We start from the raw sequence: 18,872 nt of genomic DNA, 5'->3' as shown, positions 1-18,872 counted from the left end.
GGGGCTAGAACGAGCAATGAACCGTTTACAAGCCCCAAAGCCTTAACCACTAAATCTGATGAAAAGATCTGGAGTTTTGCTCATTCTGGTGATGATCCTCCAGCCTCTGCTACTGCCATATGTGAATCTGCACAGATCATTAGTCTGGGAAAGCCATCTGACACAAAGAAAACATGTTATCCTGACTTTTTTTTTGGTTGTTGTTTAGAAGGAAAAGTTTCAGCATCAATTTCAGCAAAGAGGCCATGGAACATCATTCATGTCTGCAGCACAAATAGTGCGGGACGGCTGAAGTACTTAAGGTTTGGAGTTTGTTTAAATCACTAACCCTAACTACAAGCGGTTGTGACAGTGTTGCTTGACTTCGTGAACACAACACTTTTGACCCATTCCTGCCGCAAAGCTGATTTTACAGTCTGCATCTCTGTTCTGTATTAATATTCCATGAAGTTGTTTTTTTTCTTTCACAGTACTCCACAGAAACAGTGTGAATCTCCTTAGGTGCTTCAAATATTTAAAAACGAAACACAAACAAAACCTCCAAGTTGATTGAATTCACCCACTCCACACTTAACTCAATAAAACCTCACTCTAGAAGAAACCTCGCTCCCTCACAATGCCTTATTCTTCGCCTGCATTTCACGCTGACATCTTGAGTCCATTTGGAAAATGATTTGAAAAAGAAAGCTTCCTTTTCCTTTAGCAGATGAGAAAATATCCTGGTGCCCCTATTTTTAGCTCATCCTGTGTCATGCTCCCGTTCACAAATTAGATTAGTATTTTTGGCGGAGGTTCTGTGCTGTTTCTCATATAATTAGTGATTTGCTTGCTTCTGATTTCTCATGCTGGTTTAGTCCTCACTTGCAGCATCGGGGTTAATAATGTGAGTAAAGTTTGAGCTCAGAACAGCTGCATAAAGCATCAGCATCAGCTCCGTGAGCTTCCATATCTGCATCCTACTAGCTATTAATTACTAATAGTTAACTACTAACTAGATTAATATGAATGTGTTACTGTGAAACTGCTGGAAGTGAGATGGACTAACTGACAGCGTTTTCCTCAACATTGTGTCAAGTCTTTTAGAAAAAAATACAAACGATGTAACTTAATCTAAGTCACTTTAAAATTGGTCTTTCCATTTACGTTCTTTCTGATGCATCTTGCACATAAAGACTTTCCTGACTGAAAAATTGAAACCATTTCAGGACACAAGGAATTAAAGCCATGTTAGTGAAGTAGCAGACTGCAGATTTTTATTATTGGCAAGAAATCAAAATATATATATCCGTTTATTCCATGTTGTATTAAAATGCATGCCAGATTTCAGATTTATTCCACAGACTTGAGGATGATTGCACTGAAATGAGGATTTAGATAAAAAAAAGGGTTTGCAAAAGTACATTAAACATTGTACAAAAATTTTAGTCAGTCATGTAATCTATTACATTACACATAATTTTAATACTTTAGATTGCTTTTAGATAAGTTTAGACTCATTAATCACATGATTTAAACAGGACAATCTTGTCCCATATTGATAGAAAACTACAAAGAAATCACTAATGTTTTCCAAACGGTTTGTGAAGGAATTGCAGGGGTTTGTGAGATCAATAGGAAGCTAATAATTAAAGGGATAGTTTGCCCAAAAATATTCATTCATTCATTAATTACTCACCCTCATGTCGTTTCAAACCTATAAGTCCTTCCTTCATCTTTGGAACATAAATGAAGATATTTTCAACGAAATCCGAGAGCTCTCTGACCCTCAATATACAGCAAGTTTCCTCCATAGTGTTAATTTTATTCAATTTTAGTCTTAAGGTCATTACACACTGCGGGCCCTTTCATACACCCAGCGCAATGCGATGCATGGTGCAGCGCAAGTGTGTTTGCTAGTTTCAGTCCGGCGCCATTCATATTTTCCCGTCCAGCGCCATGTCGTTTCATTAGCAAATGCATTCGCGCACCCATGGGTGTTGCTGGTCTAAAAAATAGGTATGATCAGGCGCATTGCTATTTTAAGGAGCTGAAAATATACTGCACTATAGAACAACTCAAACCTGGTCTAAAGTCTAAAGTCAATGGTGCAATATTTTTTTGTTATTTAAAGAGTGCGTTGGTAGAAAATGCGCCTCTGGGCAGGTCCACAGTGTGTGTTGACTTTGCTTATTACACACAGGGATGCGCATCACACTAAAATGCCAAATATTAAAAACAAAAGGATTACAGTTTAAAAGAATATTATTGTGTAGGCTACATAAATATAAAAATCACTATCACTACTGATAGTCATTGCGTATATTAGAATTAGGCTACCTATTTGCAATTCAGCCTTTTACTTCTTATAATGATGAATGAAATTGGCGAATTAATTGAACAATCGTGCCAATACACACTTGTCCCGTAGATGAACTGCTCACGCGCTTTAACTTCGTGCACAAGTAGATCGGTTTCTTTGATTGAGAAGCGTTCAGCTTTTCCGCCAACAAATTCCACCATTTAAAATAGCGATCTGCCCTGGCACAGGCACATCTCGCTCTTAAAGGGAATGGGAGATGACATTCTGATTGGTTTATTGAACGTTACGCCCATTACTCATTAAGAGAATAGGGACAAATCACCCAAAAAATGCACCCCGGCGCACGAACCGTTCTTCCGTCGTTAAAATAGCAAAATATTTTCACTTTGCTTTTAGATCATTAAAATAGGGCCCTAATAATAAAAAAAATAATCCAAAATATTCACATGTTAAAAAATAAATATGAGCTCACGTTAATCAATCAACCGCATTCATGAAAGCTTGCATAGTAAAGGCATGTTGAGCAGTCCGCAATAACATTTTATCCCCATTTTTGAATACATTTTAGTTTCGTCTTATTTAGTCAAGAACATTGCATGTTGATATAGTCTTGTTATCGTTTATTGACCTTATTGTCCTCTCATCTGAGTCATGGGAAAAAAGTTTGTCAACAAAATTTTTTGTCATAGTCTTCGTTAACGAAATTAACACTGTTCATACCACAGCATAGAAAGTTAACAAGGACATTGTTAAAATTGTCCATATGACATCAGTGGCTCAACCTTAATTTTATGAAGTTACAAGACTACTTTTTTTTGCCCAAAGAAAACAAAATAACAATTTAATTTAAAGATTTTTTTTTTTCTGGGTCAGTCTGATTATGAGCATTTTAGAATGTAATAAAATCGAATTACAATTAGAGTAGCAGTTAGCAGTTTATGGAATCTAATTATGTAATCGAGCATGTAATCAGTTACTACACATAGCTTACCGATTCAAATATATCATGAACTGTAGTTGGTTTCTTTACATGTCAGATAATCATTTCTTGTCTAAGTTGGTGCATCCTGCTCAGAAAAACCTGTAATAAGGACCAGACTATAAATCAACAGTAAAACCCCTGCCTACACAAGACTAAAGTCAGTGGTACCTCAGTTCTGTCTACGTGAATACCATCTAACCTTGCTGTGGCTGTAATTTTAATCTGTTAAATACAGTGGCTTTGAATGATGATAATATTTCTGAGTGACACCATTTAATGCAGATTATCATCAGGATTTCATCTCTCATCTCCACCTATCGAATGAATCCAATCAAATATAAAATCTCCTTGTCTATCGAAGCAAATCTGAGGTGCGGTGTGGCATGGGGCATCAAGATGAGACAGTGAGACCTTCTTTCTGAATGCCCTGAGGCCTGCAATGACTCAGACAGGAAATGAGTTTAGAGCTTGAGTCCAGCTGTCTGATAGAGAGCCATGAATGAGACAAACTGGGCCGCCGGACACCTAACTGCCTGTTTATACTGGCCCCGTCTGTCCAGACACCACATCTGGATGTGAGGACGGGGGTGTACTCGTTGTATGAGAGGGGACTGAACGTCCGGTCCTGGAGCTCTTTATTGCGCCATTAGACATTTTTCAGTCACTCACTTGTGTTTTTTTCATGCCTTGTGAACTCAATTCCTTTAGCCTGAATTTCCTTGGAACATTGGGGTTTCATTATAAACTAGGAGAGACTGTTGTTAAATTAAGTCTGGCTGTGGAGACGCAAAGGAAGAGAACTGGGCCAGTCAAGAGGTGTTTAAATGAAGATAATCGGAGGCACATTTCAATGATCTCTGAGATGTGTTACAAATGGTTGCTCCGGGACAACAGCTGCTGTGTGGTCCCAATGTGGTACAACTCGACTAATTAATGTTTCATTACACAGCATATTGAATCTTATTGTTCATTTTGTGGTAAACTTTAGTACAGGAACCAATTCTCCCTATTAACTAGCTGTTTATTAGTGTGCCTATTATTACGTGCTAAGAGCTTATAAAGTACATTTTCTGCATGACCATATTCTACATCTCTAATTCTACCCAATACCTAAACTTAACAAATATCTTACTAACTATTAATAAGCAGCAAATTAGGAGTTCATTGAGGGAAAAGTTGTAGCTAATGGTTTGTTAATGGTGAGAACTGCACCTCAAAAAAACATTACATTGTTAATTACATTTTAATAGATTATGCCAGAATTTCCCAAATAGTGGGTTTTGAGATAAGCAAATAAAGCAAATAACAATTAACTAAATTGAATATATAACATTAAAATAAAACAAATGGGACGGCACAATTAATGAATTAAACAAAAATAGCTATATATCTTATCAAAACACAACTAATATACAGTCATTTGCTTCACACGTGAATAATTTCTGATATTTTCTTTGTTGATTTCATCAATGTTCTGCCAAAACGATTTGACATGTTAATATCTTAAGGGTTTCGATATGAATAACTGAATGCAAAAAAAATAATTGTATTGCACCTTTTAGTATATATTAACTAAAGAGTGAACTAACTTAAAAGTATCTATTTCTATTAGTAGTAGAGTGTTCTTCATTCTTTGTGTTTGGATGTCTCAGCAATATCAATATTAGATATGAAATGACGGTTCAATTTCAATATAAGCCTATATAAATAATTTATATATGTTAAAAATGAAACAATTATTTATTTTGATAAGTATTCTAAATTAAACACTTGGCAAAAAGATTAGATTTTTCATCTGTCTACTTGCATGCTATGCGACCCTTAACCGGCAACAGACAATCACGCAGAGCATGCAAATATGTCTTTAAATTATTTAAATATTCACTTGCTTTATGTACGTTGAGCAGTTTGGCAGTTGAAAACACCTGGGTTATAGCATAAAAACTACTTTATAGCTTACACAGCATTAGCCGTTTCAATATTTACTTATTTCTAAATCTGTTCTGGGAATATGTCAAATTTGTTATGGGTCCCTACTTATTATTTTTGGTATTATTTCATCCTTGTTACACTTTGACATCCCTTTGCAGTAATAATAGTTTAAAGTCTCTGCTAAATGCAGACAGAAAAGTATTTCTTTCAGTCTTACCACTTGACCTTAACCTCATTATATTCTGTTAGAAGAAAATATAAAACATAAAGTTTTTGTAACAAAGCACAATAATAATGGTGTGCAACAATTTAAGGTTGCATGTTACACAAATCAAAATGTTTTGAAAGAGATGTGTGATGGATTATTATAATTTATATGTGCTTTACACCTCCTTTATGTGATCTACACTTCACAAATGATCTCAAACCTGTGTTAGCCACACCTCCACAGGGAATTATTCACAGAAATGCTAGTTTGGGCTTGTTGAACTCATTCACTCTAGATCAGAATCAGACACATTCCAGCATTAGGTAATTCGTCTGTCCAGGCTGAATATGAAACTGCTGTAAGATGTGCCAATATGCACGGCCAATCAGAACATATTTGATGTGGAGATTTCACTTCGGACACACCTACTCTGTTCAATGTTGTAATAGAAAAAAGTAGGCCAGCCATATGCTATATTCCAACATGAAGGGGTAAGGCAACCCCCAAGTTAAGAAGACCTATAATAATTGTTTATAATGATTAATATGGTGTTTCTTAGCTTAAGGGTTTGTTGCAAGCAGGGCCAGATCTCCAGTGAGCTGTTAACTCAAGAATCGCTGCAAATGAATAGTTTCAGTCAATGCGTTGAACGCATTTTGAGGTTCGATTTGTGAAAGACAATCCATTCACTGATCTGCTTCTTCAGTTCAGTTCGCTGGAGGGAAAGATTATCAGCCGCATCTTACAGTATATTTGCATCCTTACACAAAGCTACTGTGTGGCTTCAGAGGGCTTGGGATATAGTGCACAACTAACACAAACTAGGATCAGTGTTAGGATCAGTTCGTTCTTTCTTTGCCATTTCTCTATTTTGGTGGTCACTATGAACTTTCTAGAATTAAAAGACATAATCCTTTTGTTTCAGTGCATGCAGAATGTGAGTTTGACAAGACACAAATGTGAATAAATAGTGATCTTACACTTCAGTTGTGCAGGTGTAATCTAATTAATATATTTTGATTTGAATGCATTTAGTTTATTTAGATGTTACCATGTGAAGTTATTTTTTCGATGTATCTACCCTAGAGTTCGCACTTTATTTTAAGGTCCAATTTTCACAATTAACTATGGCTTTTCCCTGCATGCTAATAAGCAAGTAGTAATTAGTGAGAATTTCACTGAAATAAAAATCTGGTTTTACAGTATGTGGACTTAGATTGTCCTATACAGTACATAACCTATACATATATGACCTCTCACTTTTTAACAAACACATTACATCATGTGCACACGTAGGTACATCTGGCAGATCATGTAGAGCTGATTGTCAAATGGTTGAAAAGTCGCTGATAAAGGATTGTTCTTTTTGCATACTACATCAAACCGAACAAGGTACTATAAAGAGGCCCATATATAGGCCACACACACACACACACACACACATCTCTGTGGACCTGTGTGTCAAACAGAATGAATTTTGAATGATGCAGCCTCTTAAATGTGCATCGCCAACAGAAATCACCTATAAACCCAGGAAAGCAGCACATACTTATTTGCCCAGGAAATGCTCAACACAAGAAGGATTCTGGTTCTTAATTAACTATTGACAAACTATAATCATTAACCAGCATCGTTTGCATAAAGACTAAACAGAATGTAATTGCATTACACGAAGTAGCCTGCAGTTAATAACTTGATGTTTATATTTTCTCGGGAAATTGTCAGAAGCATTGCCCCACAAAACTCAATGCTACAATTATAAAGCGATGATAACATGGTTTAATACGGTGTTCTTTCTGTTGCAGTTGCTAGGGATGTTGTCAGTTGAAGTTCTGACTGGTATTTAGAATGTTGCAATGCAGTTGCCAGTGTGTTAACATCATTCCTAAGGTTTTCTGAGGGATTTCTAGATTAATTTGTTTTTACCATGTTTCTATAAAATTGCGAAACAGTTCTTGGTGCTTAGAAGTTGGTCATAACTTGTTAGTCCAAAATATGCATTGCTATGCAGTTGCTAGGGTGTTCTGACTGGTTAATATTTGTTTATTACTTGTTGGCCAAAGAAATTATGCTGCCTTATCGTGATATCAGAATTATCGTAAATACAGTGAAATGCTCAGTGCATAAGCAGTGCAAAAGGTCATGGGTTTGATTCCCAAGGAACACACATACTGGTAAAAAAACAACAACCCCTGAATGCACTGTAAGACACTTTAGATAAAAGCCACTGCTAAATGCATACATGTAAATGTAAAATACAAGTTTCTTTGCAGGAAATTGGACATGAATGGTCTCCCTAAGCATATCTACAACTGGGAAATTCAGGGATAATGTTGATATAGTTGAAATAGTGGTGTGAATGTTTATACATTTTATTCAAAACCTGTTGGATAGACTAATTATCTTCTAATTTATACCTTTTAGCTTTAATAACATTTCCCCAAGAAACAGGCAAGAATGAATAGGCTGTCCACCATAATTTCTGTTCTTAAAAACGACAAACACATAATTACAACTTTAGAAGTGGAAAGTATGACGTTTCTTCTGCGCATGAAGGCAGCAAACCACACTTGGGTATGACATTCAGTTTTTTTGACCCAGGTCCCTCCTTCAATGTAAGTCTATGTATTTTTTGCTTGATTGATTCAGCATATGAAGTCTGTATTAATTTCTTTCAGCTGTAGGACACAAAAGAAGATATTATGAAGAATGTTGGTAACCAAACATTTTACGGTAGCCCTTGACTTCCATGGTATTGTTATATACAGCACTAAGGAACCATCAACTGTTTGATAACCAACATTCTTCAAAATATCTTCTTTTGTGTCCAATAGCTGAAAGAAAATAATACAGGTTTGGAACAAGTGGAGAGGTGAGCAAATGATGAAGGAATTTTATTTTTTGAGTGATCGCTTAAATCGTATAAATGAGTAATAGTGAAGCTTGCTTAGACCAGAACTGCCAGACAATGATAAAATTATGCCAGAGGTAGTCTTGTGTATGACAACCAAATGATAAAACTGTAACTGTCAAAGGTTCACAACAAAGAACATTTTGTTCCTCTTGCAAATCTCTGTTCAATAACCTCTTTCTGAGGACAAATGCTGGAGAGTTGAAGCCCACGCTAGAGGAAAGAGAGAATGGAACCTGTTGTGCAAGACCACTGGATACACCTTTTCCTGAGCCCTCATCGGCTTAAACAATTTGAGATCCCTTACATAATCTATTCCCCTTCACCTCTACTCCTGCATCCCATTCCAGAATCTGAAAAATACAGCTCTTCAAAAGAGTGGCTCTCCTTTGCTGGAATGCATTTTGCTACATGCTCCAGAGACCCGTCTGCAGTCTGGTTTCCTTTATGAGGGGGTGAAAGAGTCTTCAGTTTTCCTTGCGCCAACCTAAATTCCTGAAACTGCTGTATTGTTTGTGCAAATGTGTTTCTAATTTTTGCATTCTTAAATTTTAACCCTGTACTATGAGCTAATTTAGACTGAGAGGAATTAGCCAACTATTTTTTAAATCTTTGGAACATTTAATTAACACGTCCTAGTTAAATTGGTAAGACATTTTAAATGGGTAGAATTTTAGATTGTTAGTTTGAATGGTAAACAAATTATTTCCATGCACCATCTTGCTTGCAGCATTTGCTAACCTTATATGCTGATGAGAAAACTGAGGATTTTAGTCAGCTTTGTTCCAAAAACCAGTGAGCTGCCAGACTGCATTCTAAGATACTTTGTTTTAGCCAAATTGTTTAGGCAGCAATGCATGTATCCTTCACAAAGAAGCCAGTGCCACAATACTTTGCAACTAGGTCAGCAGAAATAATCATGTAAGATTGCAGATGCATTTACATTTAAATTTAGTAATTAAGCGCATTTTTTTTATCCAAAGTTACAAATGAGGACAATGGAAACAGTCAAAATCAACAAAAGAGCAATGTTATACAAGTGCTTTAACAAGTCTCAGTTAGCTTAACACATAGCAAGATTTTTTTATTATATAATGAATAAAAAGAAAACAGAATAGAAAAAGAATAGAGCAAGTTAGTGTAAGAGGCCTTTTTTGCTCTTGTTAATTGTAAAATAAATAAAAATAAACTAAATAGAATAGTTTTTTTGTTGTTGTTTTGTTTAGTTTTTTTTTTTTTGTAGAATGAAGCTGGTATATGAATAGTGTGCAAGTCTAAAATGGGAAAGTTTTTTATTTTTTATTTATTTTAAGAATAGAGTTTGAATAGAGAGTGCTAGAGTCAGAGGGTCAAATAAAGATGGAAGAGATGTGGTCTGAGAAAGTCCGCTGATCATCAAAGTTATGGTTGATAACTCCTTTGGTGCCTCAGTGGATGGTAAGATTGTGATGAAACTATGGGTTAGCTGGAACCACATTCAGTTCTCTCTTGGCAAGGTTGAGTTGAAGGTGATGGTCCTTCATCCAGCAAGAAATGTCTGTTAACAAGCTGAGATATGAGTAGCTATTGTCGGATCATCAGGATGGAATGAGAGGTAGAGTTGGGTGTCATCAGCATTGCAGTGATATGAAAAGCCATGTTTCTGAATGACAGAGCCTAATGATGCCATGTAGACAGAGAAGAGAAGTGGTCCAAGAACTGAGCCCTGAGGCACCCCAGTAGTTAGATGAGTCAAGAGTTTCATTAAAAGATTGTTAGGTTAACTAATTAACAAACTATTAACTTTGACTTTTTCCTCAGTAAAATTGTTTAATATTTTAATTAATAGTTGGTAAGATAGTTGTTCATTTTAGGTATGTCATCCGATTAAAGGCACAATATGTAATTGTAAGGGTTACATATGTAAGGGTACTGTATGTATTCAAAATAAACAAAGACCAGGTAGTGTCGTTTGATGACACAGTGACTGAGTGTGGAATCATAGGAGCTGTCAACATCCCCACAGCAGATGCAATCTGATGGGAAATCTTGATCATGGATGAGCTAATGATTTATAAGCATAGTAGAATGAAACAGGGCAAGGCTGAAAGCCGTCAATGTGGAACGAATCCGCTGAACGAGCACAACACATGGCATGAAAGCAGTGGAGCTCTTATTGTGCCACAGTCGACCGCTTTCGCACCTTCAGGTCGTGCATATGTGGGAAAAAGCAGTGCTGTTTTATTATAATAGATGTTTGAAAGTTATAATGCTACTCTGTGCGGTCATCACCGGTCTATTAATATGCACAAAATATTAAAGCGTCTTTGGTGTTTCCAGAAATCGATGGGGTATGACATCATTGGCAGGCGACACAATGACAGTAAAAATTAGTTAAATAGTAAAATTACTTATTTCTCTGGATTTAAACATTCTTCGAAACAATTGGGATATATGTAAGTACACAAATCAGCAAAATATATAACACTGTTCCCATGGTTTTTGGATATTTTAATAAAAAAAAAATCTAACATATTGTGCCTTTAAGGGATCTAAATTATGGTCATGCAGAATAAGGCATTGATATGTGATTTATTAATTAACTAATATGTACTAACTGTTTTACCGATAAACAGCCAAAATCCTAGTAATATGCATGCTAGTTAATTGTGAGAATTGTGAGAATTTCAACCTTAAATATACACAGTATATTTATACAGGACAGAAGATATCTTAGTTTCTGAATCCAATCGCCATTTTTAATCACTGTTTTGGTAGTCCACTTCCACAAATCAGTTTTTGAAAGTACTGATATTCCATACTGAGGCCACTAAAACTGCAAGTTTATTAACTCAAGAATTTGAGGAAGTTTTGAATAAAGCCTATAATATATCACACATATTATGATCTATACAATGTGAAAAAATTACTTTAAAATTAACAATTTTTACTTTTTGTACTATTAAATTGTAATACTATTTTGCTCGATATTTGTGCATGCTATGCATGTTTATTAGAGGATTTTTGTTTATTAGCTTAGGGACACACACATTAATGTCAAAAATTTGCAATTAAAAGTGAAATGAGTTTTTTTTTTTTTTTTGCAGAACAGAACACGATTGAGATTAGTGCTTTTTCTGCCATGCCATCGGAGACCCTGTCCCAAATCGCACCCTAAACCCTCACAGTCTGCCTATGAGTCCACTCTTTGGTAATATAATGCCGCTTTGAATGTTGGGTAGAAGTCTGCTGCAGAGCTCACCTCAGTGCGGGCTCAGCAAATGTGCGCATCTAGGCCGCATAGTAGCCACAAAGGGAAAGCTAAAATGATGAATGGGACAACGTACGGCCTCGCGGACTTAGTGGACATGCTCATGCGTCAGCCACTGTAAGACCGCAAGACCTTAAGTGCACATGAAGTGCAGTTGCCATGACAACTAGCTTACAATGCTTTCCCCACCTCCGGGGTCTTCTGATTGCTCCACTGACGAGTGGCGCTCCATGTAAAAGTTTAAATTCTTTCAAATGACTGTTCACGCAGAAGACGTTTTTGCATTCCAGTGTGCTACTTTTCTATTGTTTTTCTATGTAAACACACCCTAGACTGATGTGGAGGACCGTTGCACTCACATTTCGCATTATTAGCAGTGCCTCGAACATAAGGGCTGTGTTTTTAAGATGCAATGTGAAGTTAAAAGAATTTCAACTTTCAACATGCAGCGTCGCTCATCCTCAGTTCCAAAACATTGGACCAATCAGAATACCCCAGAGGCAGGGCAAGCATTGCAAGCTTATGCTTACACAAGCAAGTCGGCTTGGCAACTGTTTGCGGAGGAGGCATTCTGCTGTGCAATTTATTAAAAACTTTACTGAACATTCCTGTCAAAGTGTCTCTCTACATGATTTTAAACACAAAGACTCATTCTGTGTGACCAGCCCCCTACTTTACACAGCATCTTAAATGCAATACACTGCCAAAGATGCAAGCAATAAGCGAGCAATACTGTCATACACATCTGTCCATGTTTATATAGAAAAGCAATGGAAAAGTAGTGAATCAGAATGGAAAAATGCATTCGGTGTGAACGGCGCCATGACTAGTTGGCTATTTAGACAATAGACAGTTTTGGCACAGAACTTCTGTCAGGCTTAAATAACATTTTAACTATGTTGACATTGCACACATACATGTGCTGGCAAACTTGGTTATGATTTATCACATCATTTAATCACAGCTAAAACAGGTGTCTGCAACAGAGATGAGTTCAAAACCAGTCCGTGTTCAGAGCCATGGATGTGAATCACTGCTGGGTCAAAGTGTTGCTCTACTGGTGGTTTCCCTCCTGACGTAATGTGGCTTACTGAAACATACATCATGCCTAGAGAAACACCCCTATGCCCTGCAGGACAAAGACTCACTGTACTCCGTATAAAACAATCAGTCCATAATTTCATTCTGCAGAACATGACTGAGTCACTTCAAATGTCATATTATGACATTAGCTGGAATAAGCGCTACACTTTGACGCAAGGCTTGAATCTCTTTGGCATAAAGACAACTTCAGCTACATCAAGGTCAAAAATAAGCAAGGTTCAGGGAACTCACTCAAAAGGGAAGAACGTGAATGCATATGAAAACTACCCATGCAAAACTGCAGCAAGGTGTTTCTCATCGGTTTGAAAAGAAGGAGCACAAAGAATTATCAGTTTAACTGACAAGAAGCAAGGATGTGTTCAATTGATTTTAAAAAGTGATAGTAAAGATTTTCTTTAAAGACTATAGTACAGACCTTTTAAAAGATTTCTAATTTGAATAAATGCTGTTCTTTTTTACTTTTTATTCATCAAAGAATCATAAAGAAACACATAGTATCAAAAAAAAGCAGCACAGCTGTTTCCAGTATTCACGTGACACTAAAGATTGGAGTAATGATGCTGTACATTTAGCTTTTCATCACAGGAATTAATAACTTTTTAAATGCATTCAAATAGAAAACTGTTATTTTAAATTAAAATGATATCTCACAATCTTTTTTTCTGTACTCCTGGTCAAATAAATGCAGCATTGATGAGCCTAAGAAACTTCTTTTAAAAACATCAAATCTAACCCATCTCAAACATTAGACCGGCAGTGTCTATTAGTATTATTACTCTCATTCTTATTATTTTCAAGATTTTATTAACTTTTCACTACAGTTGACTACAGTCTCAACCATTTAACACTGTTACTCAGATAATTGTAGGGGTTTGTATAGTTTATTCATGTTTATTCATTAAAAATAATTTAAATCCTATACATTAGCTGACATGTTTGCAAGCAACCCCCTATTCTGTTGGCGATTCATGAAAACTTTCTATCATTGCTATTTGAATTGCATTGCTTACTTTCAGCAATCATAATTCATAGTAGTGCACACGTGACAAGGTGCTGCCTCTCAGCCCAGTCGAATTCAATGGTGGGCCCAGAGTGGGATCTCCCACAGTGGACCGCAGCATTGATTACTGTCACCCAGCAGGGACCCCAGTGGAGGCAGCATGGAATAGAGTCGCTCTCCCTGAGTCTAATCCAGTCTGCCTGCTGCTCCACTTCAGATGAGCCTACAGCCGCTTCTCTGACAGAGCCACCAAACCACTGTCAAAACACACCGACAGTCTGACTGTTAGCTAGTCCTCAGTGTGAGCCCACAGCACTGTGGAAGAAGGATTATGTTGAGCACATGCTTTGAATATGCTAATTATAGTGAGAAGACCATCTCTTGAAGCCTACTACACATGCACTCATATCCATGGATTTAGCTTCATGATGGGGAACTGTGCAAAGGACCAAACGCTCCAAAACCTCAACATCATGCAGCTTGTTGAGGAGAGGTTTGCTATTGCTTTTTTAGGCTTTTCAGGTGATAAAATAGGTAGGAGAGATCCAAGTCATATAGAAACCATATCTTGGTTTGGTGAATATGAAACCACCCAGAACACAACTGACTGGTTTCAGTCAAGTCACAAAACCGATGATTCAGACTTTGTCAAATATGAGACTGAAACTGAAAACTGGACTTCTGCTGTAAAATACAGCTCTGAAATTGCTTCAGTTTAGTTCAATAACTGTGCAAAAAGTTCATCAAATCGAGTTTGTTTCAGTTCTAAGACAGTAGTGTCGTTATTCAGCTCGATTCACTACAATATTGATTCATTTCAGGGTTGATGATGCAAAATTCAACAATTATGAAACAAATTTGATCCAGCTAAAAAGCTGCTCTATGGAAGACAAGTCTTCTCACAAGAATCAATAAAATAAAATAATAATAATTATTATTATTATTACGCAAGCATTACTAGTATTCCCCCCCCAAAAAAAATTCAAATACAGTTAAAATACTCAAATTTTTAAACAGATGTCCTTAAATATCTGACCAAATTTGGGTAGATGAATCCACCATTAATGCATCACTCAACCATGTACTATAGCTCTGCTTTATGTGTCTCTGTGGTTAAAAGAGAAAGAGAAGGATATATGTGTCCTAGTTGAAAAGCAGGAGCTTGGGGAATATTTTGTTGACTTAATTAAATCAATAGACATATCAGCTCACAGTCTCTCTTAACAAACACTGGCAAACTGGCATGTAGGTCATCCCATGCGTCTGATCTTTGCACCTACAGCCAGCCTTGAAGTTTCTCATTTAACTGGAAAAAAGAGCAGAGCTTAATTAACTCGCTGATCCAGAGTCAAATCTGCAGTTCACTTCTGAGAATGAAACAAACTGTAGAGTATATTATGATTATATGTGGTTTTATTTTATTTATAAAGTCTGGGAGCTCTACTGAGCGGCGTGCTGCTCTCAAAGCAAACGGTTTAACACAGCAGTTTATTAGATAAACAAGTTATGACTGTCTTAATACGGTATCTGAAAGACATAGACATACTTTTTTAGGCCTTAAAATATAAACAAGCATAACAACTGCACAGATATAACAGTGTATAGTGTTTTTGTTATTAGACGAAATGGATCACGTTAATGTTAATGTTTTTAGACGCTTTATCGTAAATAATGAATGAACATAAATAATGAATGCAATGCTTCTCGATCTTAATAATATGACCCACCTGTGTCAAAACACAATGTTAACCCATAACATTGCTCACATCACATTTTTTTCTTATGCATTCTATCCTTACCTTGATTATCTTCATCCATATCTGCAGATGAATGTAAAATGATGAAATGATGTGATGAGAAGGCGCTCCAGACACAGATGTATGCTTTATAATGAGGGCTTTATATGCTGGATTTGCAGAAAGCTCCTATTTTATGCGGAATGTTAAACGGCATAAACTGATATTGTATCTCAATCCTCGTTTAAATCCGAAACCCGATGTATTTCTGGACGAATGGAGGATGCAGCTCTTCTCGGCGGCGTGGATCAATAACATCCAGCGGAATAAGCGCTCGAGACACACGGGCATCTGCGTTTCTCAGCGACCGCCTCACGTCATCACACTCGCCCCGCCCCTTACACGCGAATGTACCAATCCTACTAAGATAAAGGCTTGCGGCATGAATATTAATTAGGTAATACTGACGTTGCTTGGTAACTTGAAGCCAGTTTCTAATATTCATGAGTCATGATCTCTTAATTGTTTTACATATAATATTGACAAAGCACCGACACGTACGCACAGACACAGAGCAGAAAAGAAGATACGTAATACATCAAAACAGATAAAAAAAATAAAGAAATTGCCTTACATACAAGATATAAAAAATATACAATTCATTGTCCCACAAACACCTTCCTTCCAGCCAATCAGGACAAGCATCGCACAGCGTAATTAATATTCATAAGCCAAACCTTCACTTTAGTAGTAGGACTCTTTTATCCCTTCATTCATTGTATTGTAGCTCTGATATTGAGGGAAACAGAATTGGTATTGGATTTTAATGCACTATAAATTTCGCATAGGCCAGTTATACAAGTTTACATGTTATAAAATTATTTATTACTCAAAAAGAAAAAGAATAAAAAGTGGCTATTCTAAAGTGTAACCTATTATATGAAAAATCAAATCATTATCATTTATCATAATCATTATATGACGTTATCACATTCAAACAAGATTTTTTTAAGATAAAAGATTTTTCAAGATTCTTTTTAATTTTGATACAGTTGGGAGTACAGTAGCATACCAATTCCCAAGTGAAAAAAATACTATAGTAGATCTAATTTATAGTAAATACTATAGTGTTTCAAACCATACTATATTACTTGAATTAATTTGTTACAGTAATTCTAAACATATTATTTTACCCTGCACTAAGTTTTGTATAACTATATATTATACTGATATACACTAAAGTTTACTGTCATAAAAACTAAAATGTTTTATTTCAGTGCAACTCTTTTATTCAGACCCAAAACTGACTGAGAAAACAGCCCATGAGGGTGAAGTGAATCAGATTGGAAAGCATTCCTCATTACAGCTGAGAGGAGAATGACAATATGTCTTAAAGTGAGGAAAATAACACTCAGGAAAGACACATCGGTCATATAACGGGTGATGAATAATATCTGAAGGGGCTGATGGCGTGGACGTTCACAACACTGCTCTTGTATGTTTCTCCAACACATGGATTCAATTACTGCACGCCGGCCTCTCAGACGAAACGAGCTGCTCTCTTTATACACATTACCAAACTCCTCAAGAATGAAGTTAGCCGTTAATTTCTCCGTCTCGTGGAATGTTCTTCTTTAATATTCACAAATCAACATGTGAAGGAGAAGTAGATATGATGGGAAGAAGAAGGTCAGCTCTATTACACAGACTGCATTTTAATCTTCAACAATAGCGATATTTGTTTTCCTGCTGCGTAGAGACAATTTGAACAAAATCATCACTGCCAGTTCTTTAAAAAAAAAAACCCTCTTCCAGTCTCGAGTGTGTGAAAATGTGTGTTGGTGGACGGAGTGGGAGTTGTAATGAATGTGTGTGTAAGGGGTCTTGAGGGAGCCTCAGGTTTTGGGGGAGTATTTCCTGTTCTGCGAGCAGATGTCTAACGCAGTCCAGGAAACACTCTGTTTCCCCAGTTTTCCTTGCGTTGGACACTCTTGCAGCCAGAGTTTCGAGCGCAAGACCCGATTTGAATATATCAAAGCCGCAGACTGAAAATAGGTCATATGCGTAATCTTTGCTGCACAAATATGGTCAAAAGCACACATCCGGAACAACTGTCTGTTTCTCCCATTGGTGGTTTTGAGAGGCTTTAGGTGGAGTGATGCATGACTGATTGCAGCATACTAATTGCATTAACTGCAATCTGCACGAGTTGCTCAATGCTCGTGTTATCATTCGTAGCTGAGCTTCTTAGTGGAAGTCACATGTCATATTTTGGTTAGAATCATCTGCATGTCTGTCATGCTGAAAGACATGCTTTATTCCAAACGTACATCATGATTACATTTAGTAATGGCATGTAAGCATGCATTAAGCATGTGGCGGGTTGAATATTTCCCGGCGTGCTCTGCACCAGAGGCGGCCGCCATCGGGCAGCACATGTCTGGCAGAACACGCTGACTGAGTTCATGTGGCCTGATTGAGCAGTCAGACAAACACGTTTACATCTGCTCTAGTGTCTTCAGTCGGGTCACCCCTCACCCCTCACCCCAGCACCTAAACACCCCCAACCATGCTCAATCTGTGCATAACTCGTCCCTCGCTGTTTGTGCTACAGACATGAATGCCTCAAATCATGTGGCTTGTTGAGAAAGGGCATGCTGTTACAATCAGATTTCATTTTGTACGATCCATAATCGGAAGATGTATAATTAGGGATCAAGAAATCCTACAAACTCATATTGGTCTGGATGTAACCGCCTATAAACTGCTCATCACATAGCATCACACTAACATCATTGGTGAGCTTTTCATTGCTAAGCATTGACATTTATGTCATTTTTTCGTCCAAAAGCTTCGTCCAAATATTTGGTTTGGGGCTGATTTTAAATAGTTGTTGAAAGACAATACTTCTTTTATCTGATTATATATATGTATGTATCTCCAACCAGCCCATACTAAGACTGATCTCAGACTAATTCTCCAGAAAAGAACAGGCCGGGGGAAGAGCGTGCATCCTGTGGATTTATAGTTCCTGAAGGTTGGGGAAAGGGGCACAAGTGGGGTCAGAGAAATGGGACATCCTGTGTGGATACTGGTGGTCATACATACTGTCACATTCCTTCCACTGCAGACTAAACTAGAGTAAATTCACATGAAATGCCTGTGGACACATGATGGGAGAGGTCTGTGATTGCGGGGGAGACTGTGTGGGACTTTACATCGTTTTTGTCTTTTTACTTTTATTGATCTATTACACGACGCTGTTGTAAAACTTGGCAGATGTTGTCTGCTATTCACTGGAAAAAAAAAAAAATGTGCACCAGTAATATGATTTTCCCCTCAATCATCAGAATACAGACATAATCACAAGTAAGATGTTTACATTCCTGTTTATTGGGATTAAAATCAGCATGCACACGTATTTCACAATCATTACGGTTCCTTTCCATT

General features: G+C 36.9%; 1 protein-coding gene across 1 annotated transcript in view; it reads right to left on the bottom strand.

Moving 5' to 3' along the window:
• The window catches only part of cyth3b (cytohesin 3b), a 41,580-nt gene extending 25,777 nt beyond the window's left edge, over positions 1 to 15,803 (bottom strand). Inside the window, exon 1 of the mRNA XM_052552643.1 lies at positions 15,486 to 15,803. Coding sequence (XP_052408603.1) covers positions 15,486 to 15,504 — 19 coding nt within the window. The 5' untranslated portion in view covers positions 15,505 to 15,803. The remainder of the gene's footprint in view (positions 1 to 15,485) is intronic.
• Positions 15,804 to 18,872: the final 3,069 nt, after the last annotated feature.

The sequence above is a fragment of the Carassius gibelio genome, chromosome B3, assembly GCF_023724105.1.
Source record: "Carassius gibelio isolate Cgi1373 ecotype wild population from Czech Republic chromosome B3, carGib1.2-hapl.c, whole genome shotgun sequence".
Taxonomy (NCBI): domain Eukaryota; kingdom Metazoa; phylum Chordata; class Actinopteri; order Cypriniformes; family Cyprinidae; genus Carassius; species Carassius gibelio.
Note: the sequence above shows the minus strand (reverse complement) of the source record. Positions and strands in the feature narration are given on the sequence as shown.